Source organism: Populus euphratica, unplaced genomic scaffold (genome assembly GCF_000495115.2).
Source record: "Populus euphratica unplaced genomic scaffold, PopEup_1.0 scaffold1.1, whole genome shotgun sequence".
NCBI classification, from domain to species: domain Eukaryota; kingdom Viridiplantae; phylum Streptophyta; class Magnoliopsida; order Malpighiales; family Salicaceae; genus Populus; species Populus euphratica.
The window spans coordinates 4,314,008-4,325,309 of record NW_011499845.1 but is presented as its reverse complement, the minus strand read 5'-3'; the positions used below and the strand labels follow the sequence as shown (position 1 = coordinate 4,325,309).

The following is an 11,302-nucleotide window of genomic DNA, read 5'->3' as shown; positions in this document are numbered from 1 at the left end:
TTTTAAACACAATTGTGTCCAAAAATTGGTAAAAATCATTCGGAGACCACACGAAGGAACTTTTCAAGCCCAGTATACTCAAAAATTGATAAACCTCTTGCCTCCGTGCCGCTGTTCCAAGGTGAGGTAATCCACCCCCGCCTCTCAAATAAACACACACATACACGATATATGTCGATACCTCTTAATAAGTCATTGATTCATATCAATTTTATCTTTGATTTACGAGAATTATTCCGTTCATTTTATTGACAAAAATTATTGCTAAAAAATATTTAAGGATAATACTTAAAATCAATATTCTTTTCATTTTATAATTTAAGTCATTGGCAATTGTACTTATACTGTAGAATTTAAGACCAGCTATATATATAAAGCCACTATTTAATTAACTCAATTAAATCTATAATTGGTAGATGCTAAAATTAAATAGAGATAAATTATTAGTATAATTGATGGAGTATGAATAAAAATAAATTATTGATATAATTTATAATATAATTAGTGTCATGATTTATCTTTATTTATTCACTCTTGTCTATAAATAAAAATACTTTCAAATTTATTTTGTACACGAAAGAAAAGGAAAGTAATTCTATAAAGTTGTGAGGTATTTATGAAAAAGTAAGATGTTTTCTTTTAATAATAGAGAAATTCTTAGTTTTTCTCTTATTATTTAAAAAGGATTGTAATTCCCATATTACATAATAAAATTTTTCAATACTTGCCCATAATCTAATTATATAAACTATGTAAATTTTTATGTACCTCATTTATCATTTTATTTTATATTTTATTTTTTATTTTGTCAAAATTACATGACAATATCCTAATACCATGTTATTAAATTCACTTTTTAATCTCTCCATTACAGAAAAATAAAACGAAAACGAAAAATAAAAACCCCATTGAAGTTTTGACAAATAAATAAATAACTAATAATAATAGAGAAGTAGCTGACTTTGAGGGGGTGTCTTGGCTAGTCAGCTATGGTACGTATTTGGCGAGTAGACAACAATATTGTCATCTCATACAAGTCACTGTTGTGTGTTCTTCTGTACTGAGTGATCATGGTTATATCATGTGTATATCATAGTACAGACACTGTTATTTATGTCCCAAGCTAGATAGCCTGCAACCTGGAGCTGCTCAGGTGGCCTTCCAAGTGCAATGTCAAGATTCTACAAGCAAAAGGGGGCTTGGATGTTTTTTTAGAGCATTTTTAGGCGATTTTTGTAAAATTTCTTTGTTTTTACGCTGATGAATGGTTGGAGGTTTTCTCTCTCTTGGTTTTTGTGTTTATGAGTAATCTATCAATTATTGCAAAGCATGACTGCATAATCTTGCAAGCCACGCACCTTGATAAAGTTCAAAAAAATCATTCAGTCAATGGCACAAAAAACTAAATATTATCAGAAACTAAAATTAGCTCCTTAATTTATTACCTACCCTTCTTCTTCTTCCTCTTCTCTGAAGCTCAAATAAGCAATTCGTTGCAATTCACAGGGAGGATTGACGTCAAGCCATCGGCATTGTATAGGGAAATGAGATCAGGGGGGGCTCTGGTTCAACATAGACAGATCGCATATAAAGCCTGACCTGACCTAGCCAGGCCTATACAACCCAGCTATATGTAAGCCTATAACATATCCACGTGACCTTGATAGGTAACCATGCATATGCACCTGACGGTTTTCTGTCTCTGCATTTAGTCCAACCACTTCGTTATTCAAAAAAGGAAACTTTTCATTCATTTTGGCTCGAAAAGAAACAGTCGACAGATGCTTTTTTTATGTGTGTGGATTGGATAACTAGATTCATCTTTCTTGTAATTCATCTACTAAGGTGACTGCCACTCATAAATCTCGTCCACATGGGCCATTGCTGCATAAAACTCATGATATGACATGGCTGACAGATTATAGGTTGCTCTATTTTGACAAAGCAATAAAATCGGTGCTTCCATTTTGGCCTTGAAGTTCAGGCCAATTATGCAACTACACACAAGGTGATTCTACAGTGTCTTTGGTTTTCAACCAAAAGCGTTGTCTTTAGATCGACGACTCATTGACCGGATGGTTCTTTCAAACGTCATGAGGCATGACTCCACCGGATTTATTAGATGTTTCAAATTGGTTGGCGAGATGTTTCAGAATCATGTCAAAAAAAGGATTTAGTTTTATTCCATCAACAATTTCATCGTCCTGGAAGCATGCAAGCCATCCGAAATACTAGAAAATGTTTGAGAATCTTCAGTGAACCTGTATTTGAAAAAGGCAGTGCCTTCTGTTTTTCCAAAGCCATTGAAGAAAATGCTCTAAATAGAACATAGAACAGTGAATGTAGGCACATCATGGTTTACGTACAGGACTTATTTGTTAATTCTTTAGCAATTGAAGTACAGAATCTCACAACATATCACGTATGGATTCCAATATCTGTGATTTCTAGTCCGCCAGAAACCGCCACCTCTACGGTGTATGCTTATGAAAAGGTGCTCTCATCCTTTCCTGAATTTGCCATATCTGCTTCACGATAACATCTCAGGTCTCCAGGTAGCAGAAAATTGAAGTCAAGATCTGAGGGCTCTTAAATATTACACCATACACATACAAAGAAAATTTCAAGACGGCGACAGTATCCAAGAACTGAGTTTTGGAGGCACCTCATTGTATGAATTTGGTAAAAGATGTACGATAGAAGCACGTGACAGTATCCAAGAACTGAGTTTTGGAGGCACCTCGTTGTATGAATTTGGTAAAAGATGTACGATAGAAGCACGTGACAGTATCCAAGAACTGAGTTTTGGAGGCACCTCGTTGTATGAATTTGGTAAAAGATGTACGATAGAAGCACGTGACAGTATCCAAGAACTGAGTTTTGGAGGCACCTCGTTGTATGAATTTGGTAAAAGATGTACGATAGAAGCACGTGACAGTATCCAAGAACTGAGCTGAGTTTTGGAGGCACCTCGTTGTATGAATTTGGTAAAGGACGTACGATAGAAACAGGCATGGGTAAAAACGGAAAGGTATCATTCTTCTGAACGTTGTTTTGCAAGTTCTAATTGAGCCCGGAAACCCCCCGCCAATGACTCCCTCTGTACACAGTAAGCCATGAACTTTTGTCCGATCTCTTCCGGTGCAGTCCTATCAGGGGTTCAGACACAGAAATTGCTCAGATAAAGAGTAGAAAAGATATGGTGATTTCAGTATTGAAATTCAAGAACTTCAAAGCAAATAAGATCAGTTAAATATTCACTGTTCATACACCTAGGTCCTACAACTACAACTACTATTTCGAGGAAAAGACTCGCCTAAACAAGAGATGTTAAAGGAAAGATTTTGACTATTGGGAAAAACAGATTAAGGACAAGCGCTACAAGTTGATGCCCTGGAACAGAATAGGGGGATTTGCTTTTTGACCAGGAAACTGATTCACTCTCTATTGGACACATCAAAAAGATATGAGCAGCAGTAGAAAGCATGTAGAAGAATGGGATGTGATGTAACAACTCGTACCTCCTTTTATGTGCTTTTATATTTTGAGATTCTTGACGGAGATGAAGATGCCAATCCATATTCTTATATGTGTGTGTATGTGATGAGGAGATTATAGCTATATTTTTTTTTCAGCATTTTTTTTAAATTAATATCTTTTAATATTTTTAAATCATTTTAATCCGTTAATATTAAAAATAATTTTTAAAAAATAAAAAATATTATTTTAATATAAATATATTTTTAAATAGGCTTTAAAACTTTAAAAGGTTGCGGTTGATGTTTTGAATGTAGACTATTAAAAATAGATAATAAAACTGTAAAATAAATCCCAAGATTCATCCTAAAAAGGTCCTTGGTTTGACGCAGTTCATAGTCTACCTTTCCCTACAAGATTCATCCTAAAAAGGTCCTTGGTTTGACGCAGTTCATAGTCTACCTACCCTACCCCATGAAATTGAACTAAAATGTAGGAAAAACCACAGTGATTGTGATGCGGAGGAAAATTGAGCATCCCTGTCAAAACTGGATAAATAAAATGTGTTATGCCATTATATCATGGCATGTAATTTTCATTTCAATGCAAGAGCATAGGTATTCAATCAAGGGTTTAATGCCTGCTGGGAAGTATACTTAGAAAATTAAAGACTGATAAGAATTTTCTAGACTGAAGAGAAGTAATTTTGATTTTTTAGAGCTATCTGAAATGGGATGGAACATACAGACCATACTCTACAGAGATGGGATATCAGTTCTGCCTTTTGCATTAAATGTAGGCGTCTTTCTTTTGTCTTGGCAACGATAAAACAATGAGATGGGGACCTAAATTGTTAATGGATTATGAAATTAATGGTGGTCCTCAATCTTCGCAGCATTCCTCCCTCCCTCCCTCCCTCTCTCTCTGTCTCTAACACCCTAAACTGTACTTTGTTCACAATGCGGTCATGCATCATACTTGCATGTCATATATAAAGAGTACAGACCAACCCACAAAAGCTCCAATATAAACCCTATTTGAATGATGTCAAGGTTGACAGAAGCAAGTCCATGAGAATCTAGCTACTAGCCGAACTGCTAAACTGTGAGAGCAATTTCCATCTTGCAGTTGATCTCAATTTATCATGAGCTCTTGTCATATTTGCCTCCTCTACTTGATGATGATGATGCTCATCATTACAGGTTGCAGTCCTGGAATAAAAACAGGTGATATGGAACTCCTGTTCCTTCTCTCCTAGTCTTCCTTTCTCGGGCACTTATTTTATTTCTAACACACGTTGCAGGTGGTTCAGATAAGTTTTTGCAATCATGTGATGGAAGTAATAGCCAATCAACAACACTAACCACCATAAGACAACCGTCATACTCAAGCCACAGAAAGCTTTCGGTACATGGTAAAATTCAATCTCTTGACAACTTCCTACATGTTCTATTGTTTGTCCTAGCCAGACTTCAAGTTTCCTCTGGAAGTCTATACTTCTTCTTCTTGTCTCAAATGGTACTTGTCTTGCTTGGTCCTTTAAATTTTCAACAATAGGTACTTGCACAAACAGGGATATAAGCATCTCACAAAGTAGAGATACTACTTCTGGGATCCCACAGTACATAGTGCAGATTGTCAACACTTGCGTTTATGGTTGTGCTCCTTCAAATATCCATCTTCATTGTGGCTGGTTTGCCTCTGCAAGAATGGTTAACCCAAGAACCTTCAAAAGGCTCTCTTATGATGATTGCTTGGTCAATGGAGGGAAAGCTTTGAAGACTAGTCAGATTGTCAGATTCACGTACTCAAACTCCTTCATGTACGCACTCCAATTCAAGTCTGCCAAGTTCTGCTGACTTGCCTAAAAACAAGGTCTTTATCATAGAGAGATAAGAGAGAATCGGACCATGTACAACTAAATCCCAGTAAAGAAAAACCCTAACATCCTGTCCCTGTTGGTCGAAAAAAAACATCATTCCCTAGCATCGTTGCAAATGAAATATCAACAGTCTCATCTATGAGCTTTCTCATCACAGCCTAGAGCCTACAATCTATAGATGCTGAACCATAAGCTCGTCCTTTTGAAACTTTAAACCGGCCCGTTGTTCGTTGACTTTTCACAGCCATTTTGTTTTGATATTTGAAGGTGTAAGTATTATTTTATTATCTCCAGAGACGTTAATATTTCATCATTCTGAAACTAGACTTTTTCGAGTCTAGAAGCTAATGTTTCTATAGCTGCTTGATGCACAGTAGAGTCTGAAAAAACTTGTGCGTTCTTGGCAGAAGCGTGTGCTGTCATTGCAGTCTCTCTTTTCTTTTGCTTTAATTAAACACCAACCTGTGAAGGTTTGAGAGAGAGAGAGAGTTGAGAAAGGAGGTTGCATGGTAGCATCAAGGCTCATTGCTGGAAAAGAAAAATTGAAAAAAATAAAATAGAGCAGCAAGAAACCAAGGGAACCCTTATTGGGAAAGTTGGTAACATCAATGTGGTGGTTAGGAGAACTGTTACAAGCAAATGGGGTTTGAAATCAGCCTCTGTGGCATACAAATTGAAGCGCAGATGTTACAATCTTATAGTCTTGTTAACATTTAGTAAACAGGTAAAGAAATGCTTTTGGTTTTCTTGCGTGGTAAACTGTGATTTTTATGTTAGTTCTGTAAATTCTGACATGGTGTTTGATGTAGACTGGAGAATGTTGATATTGATTTATGCTCTAATCTTTCTCTTCTAAACTAATCAGCAGAGAAATGAAAATCAATTTGCTGGAGAACTGCAATATTGACACCCTAGACTTGATCGGACTAGTGTTTTCAAGAATAGATTGCAAATATCCTACAGTATGACAACCATACATTCCTCCTAACTAGGCTAATTAAATAGAAAAGGAGAAACTCTAAGAAAAAGAAAAAGAAAATCCTCATCTTCCTTTGGGATTTACTGTTGAAAAAATTTCTCTAGAGTATGGTTCATCAGTTCCCTCACGTCCTGTCTCCTCAGTTCCAGCTATCTCTCTATGATTTGCATCGGTGTCATTTGTTGTGCTGTCTGCAATTAATCCAGCACCAGCAGGATTGTCTTGCAATTGTAGAGAATATTCAAGATTCCACAGCACATCACCCATGGAAGGGCGATTGTATCCATGATCAGCCAAACATTTTTCTGCTGTCTCAGCGAATTTGTTATAGCACTCAGGATTTATGTCTCCCTTTATATATGGATCAACAATATCCCAAAGGGTTCCCTTCTTTTGGCAATGTAGAGCCCAATCTGCTAGACTAACTTGTTCTTTAGGCAAGCTAGGATTAAGGGCCGGCCTGGCACATAATACTTCAAAAAGGACTACCCCGAAAGAGTAAACATCAGATTTTTCTGTCAATTGTTGCCGACGGAAGTACTCAGGATCCAAGTACCCAAAGCTACCCTTCACTACTGTACTGACATGTGTTTGGTTAAGATTAGGTCCAGTTTTTGACAGGCCAAAATCGGAAACCTTTGCCACCCACTTCTCATCCAAGAGTATGTTTGTAGTCTTTACATCCCTGTGAATGATTGTGTACCTTGCACCAGTGTGGAGATAGTGGAGCCCTCTTGCAGCACCAATACATATCTCCAATCTTTGCTTCCAAGACATTGCTGGATTGTTGCCCTTGTAGAGATGCTCCCTTAGAGTACCATTTGCCATATAATCGTAAACTAGAACCATTTCCCCATCTTCTTCACAGAACCCAATTAAAGAGACTAAATGCTTGTGTCTCAGCTTAGAAAGCATCTCAATCTCGGTCTGAAACTCGTGAACTCCTTGTTCTGAAGAAGGATTTGATCTTTTGATTGCAACTGCTATCCCTTGGTCAATAATGCCTTTGTAAACCTTCCCAAATCCTCCAACTCCTATGACTTGAGATTCATCAAAGTTCTTGGTAGCATGTTTAATATCTGGCAATGAAAAATGGCGACATAGGCCTTGCGCAAGAGTTGAAAGATGGCTACTGCAATTGCTTTTACCAGATATTGTTGATCTGCTAGCCGATGTGTGTGAATGTCCGTAGAGTGGCAACCAATTAGCACTACTTCCATACTGATTTCCATAATCACCGCTCATCTTCCTGTATACAAAAATGGAGATAAGAGCTGCTATTGCTATTCCAGCACTCCCACCAAGAATGCCACCAATCACTGGGACAAAACTGGATCCTGATGGTGAAAAACCCTTTTTTGCTTCTGCCTGAAGCATCATCAGTGATGGCACTGGATTCGGGCCAGCTAAATTTCCTCTGGAGTCATTAAGCTTAAAAATCTCCAGTCCATTAAGAATCGCATCATAGTATTCTGGTTTCATCGATACACTAGGATGCAATGCCACCCACAAATCATCATCGTCACCACTCCGATCACCAACATAAACAGCATAATCCTTATAGATTGGCACTCCTTGAGATCCTGCCCAGCCTATCACGTCAGCACCTTCTTGTGCTGTTTGGTTATTAACATAGATATCAAACACTCTCTGGTTGACCTTTGTCTCCTGATACTCGCAGAAATGGAACCTAAGCGCATATGTAAAATTCGGATCAACCTGAAATATCCATGTTAGATTATAGTTCTGATTCACTTTCGAATCTGGCCCCATTGATCTTGCTGTACTATAAACATCTAAAGGTGCAACATGCTTTGGTAGATTATCTGTAGGGTATTGAATGCTAATGTTAGCTTGAGAAGTGACGCCGCTGCCTGCGCCAAACAAATATGGTGTATCATCATACCATGTTCTTGTAAGGCCTGAGTCCTTGATTGCAGGAATGAAACGCCCACCAACATTTAACCTAAACATTGTTTGTAAAGTCGAGCTACCAACATCAAGGGTTTGGTCGCTGAAACCAACCAATGCTGCAGGCTGGTAAATATCTGGCATTGGAATTACTTCAATGCCATTAACAAAAGCATATGCATTATCATAATTTGAGGAGGGTGTGAAGGTGAGATTGAGAGTGCCAGAATCAATTGGTATCAGAGAGAATTCCCTAACAATAAAGGCCTGCGTGAGAGCCTGTGCCGTAATGGAGGCACTGAAATTGTTCAGGAGGGTGAAAGTATTTGCAGTAACGGAGAAGTACGAAGTGTTAGGATCAAGAGAGGTACAAGTAGATGGATAAAAATGGAGTCTGACCCAGAGGCGACCCTTTTTAGGAACAGAAAACTTGTACGTAGATTCAGATGAAAATATCCTTGCAGTCATGTAAGGAATTGTGGATGGCAATGAAGGGTCTTGGTTTTGAGCTGTTGCAGCTGTTGAATTACCTGAAGAAATGATGTAATTTGCATCAGACTGCCAATTCCTGCCATCACTATCCGTGCCAGAACCAGAAGCACCACAAGCGAGGACATAAGAATCTGATCCTGATTTAGAGTATTTGCTTACAACAGGAATTGTGTTTAAGCCGACAGACAAGACAATCAGAGAAAACAGGATATGGCTATTGCATTTCATATCTAAGAATAAAATATATAACAAAAACAGAGGACACGAAAGCAGGGAAGCTGAAAAAACGAGAGAAAATGTTTGCTGATAGTCAAGAATGAAGGAAGATGTGGGAAAATTGGGGTTAAATAATCATTACTCCATTGATATAAACGCGTTTTGTTTTGATTATGAGGACTAAATTTGAAGGTTCACCTGGAATGTACAGGGGAAGAAGCAGAGAGAACATGGTTTTTTTTTTTTTTTGCCCCTCTGTTTTTATTCTTTTTCTTTTCTTTTGAGAAAGGACGTTATGATAGGAGTGGCAGTTAGAGACTTGTGGAGAAAGAGAACTATAAATTGCCTATTGCATTGATTTCCCTTGAAAGATGGGCGTTTCTTTAGGATTCTCCCTTCACTTTATGCATTGCAGGACCTTGCACAGATGACCTTCTTTAGTGCTTTCATTCTTGGTGTTCCCTGTAAGAGTAAACCTGCTATTACGTAACATTTTTAATTCAATGAAGGAAATCTTTCTGAAATTGATTTTAGGATGAATTTTATAAGATGATATCCGTAGAATTTGTTGATATTTAGAGACTTAATTCTTCTGCATTACTCCATCAGACGGATGGAGATTCAAGAGGAATTAAATGTTTTAACTAGGATTCAAGGAGTGTGTGTATCAATAGTTATTTTTAAATAATTTTTATTTTTTAAAATTTATTTTTAATACTAATACATCGTAAAAAACAATACATAACAAGTTCAAAAACCGTAAATATTAATAAAATTATCCAGAAAATTATAAATTATTAGATAATAACTTTCAAAATAATCTTGTGATTAGATGTATAGTTTTTGTTATTTTTTATTGTGAAACGGCATCACTTTTTGTATCATATTCTGTACAACTTCTTAGTTTAAGGCGCTCGGAGTGAATTTTATTTAAGAATTTCAGTCAGTAAATAAAAAATATTACTATAGCAAGGCATATTACATATGATAAACCGAAAATATGGACTCTGGTAATTTTCTCAAATACACATATGGCCTGGCTAACAGTTTATCTGGGCAACGAAAGAAGCCCAAGAGGCTAGCACAGACACTAAACACATCTTTCACTAACCCCCAAAATCTTTTTTTAAAAAAAAAAAAAAAGTGAACTTTTAACGGATAGCAGGAAACCTATCAGCCGCACAGGCCTTGTGCCTTTTTTTCATGTCCTTGTGCTTCTCCATCATTGCCGCAAAATTACGAGCATGTTTGGCTAAGCGTTTTCGGCAGTGTTTTCATTTAACATTACCAATATATAGTTTGATTATAAAATGAGCTGTAGTTTTTATGCATTGACTCTATCTTTATCTGCATTCATAACTTAATTTTATTAAAATAGAAATTAGATGTTTTTTGTTTCTTTTTCATGCGACTGTGTTTATAAACACAATATAAAAGTTGTTCCCATTTTCCTTCCTTGATTAGTGCTTTGGGTATGGATGAATTTTATCAAGATGAGAAAATCATAAGAACTGTTTTTATCTGAGTGTGGCGCTGCTAGAGGTATCGAGAGAGACAGTTAGGCTAGCTTGCTAAAACTATTTTTCTTTTATTCAACCACGAGAGCTATTCTTAATAATTTCTCTTTTATTCTTCCTCTAGTCTTCGTAATTGTTGCTACACTTAAAGATAATAATGACAATGATAGAGGGCTGGTCTACTAAAATCATTTTCCTCTCTTTTATTTTTCCTTTACTCTTCTTCTAGTTTTTTAGGTGCTCTTCTTATTTGGAAAGTGAATTAATTCAGTCTTTACAAAAATTCACTCTTCATTGTTGTGAACAATGGAGAGTGAATTATTATTAATTCACTCTTTGCAAAAAAAAAAATTATATTTTATTAAAAAAATTAGTATTTAATATTATTTAACAACACTACATAAATTAGAAAGAGATCACACAATAGCATGATATTTGCAGAATTTGATCGTGATTTTAATTTTATTTTTGATGATATTTTACCTAATTTTGTTGCACGCTCAAAAAATCATGGAAACTATAGTTCTTGTTCGATGAAATTCGTACGTAATAAGATCATAAATAGTTTAATAAAACAATAAAAAATATTTTATATAAAATATTATTTATTTCATAATATAATAGCAGTAGTTAAATTAACAGTATTTAAATTAAAAACTATCAATATTAATATATATTTTTTAAAATCATTTTATAACCTCAATTTCAAAAACATTTTTAATCAAACACATTAAATTACTTTTTCTTCAACCTCAATTTCAACCACAGTTTTAATCAAACACCTATTTTTTCAAACCAATCTCAATTAAAAGTACTTTTTATAAAACA

At 35.9% G+C, this 11,302-nt stretch overlaps 3 protein-coding genes across 4 annotated transcripts in view; 2 read left to right on the top strand and 1 right to left on the bottom strand.

Annotated features, from left to right (window-relative positions):
• The first annotated feature begins 4,460 nt into the window (after positions 1 to 4,460).
• Positions 4,461 to 6,090, top strand: LOC105122544 (uncharacterized). Of its 2 annotated transcripts, none has more exons than XM_011021714.1 (3): positions 4,461 to 4,703; positions 4,790 to 4,891; positions 5,035 to 6,090. In XM_011021714.1, exons 1-3 carry the CDS (start codon positions 4,622 to 4,624, stop codon positions 5,334 to 5,336), a joined length of 486 nt encoding a protein of 161 aa, XP_011020016.1. In that variant the 5' UTR covers positions 4,461 to 4,621; the 3' UTR covers positions 5,337 to 6,090. The 2 variants fall into 2 exon arrangements, with proteins under 2 accessions (XP_011020016.1, XP_011020008.1); XM_011021706.1 differs by having other exon boundaries at positions 4,781 to 4,891.
• Positions 6,091 to 6,393: 303 nt separating this feature from the next.
• Positions 6,394 to 9,347, bottom strand: LOC105122540 (receptor-like protein kinase ANXUR1). The gene has a single exon (XM_011021693.1). It carries the CDS (start codon positions 8,967 to 8,969, stop codon positions 6,402 to 6,404), a length of 2,568 nt encoding a protein of 855 aa, XP_011019995.1. The 5' UTR covers positions 8,970 to 9,347; the 3' UTR covers positions 6,394 to 6,401.
• Positions 9,348 to 9,957: 610 nt separating this feature from the next.
• LOC105128132 (uncharacterized) overlaps positions 9,958 to 11,302 on the top strand; it is a 6,886-nt gene continuing 5,541 nt past the window's right edge. The window contains exon 1 of the mRNA XM_011029658.1: positions 9,958 to 10,038. Coding sequence (XP_011027960.1) covers positions 9,958 to 10,038 — 81 coding nt within the window. The remainder of the gene's footprint in view (positions 10,039 to 11,302) is intronic.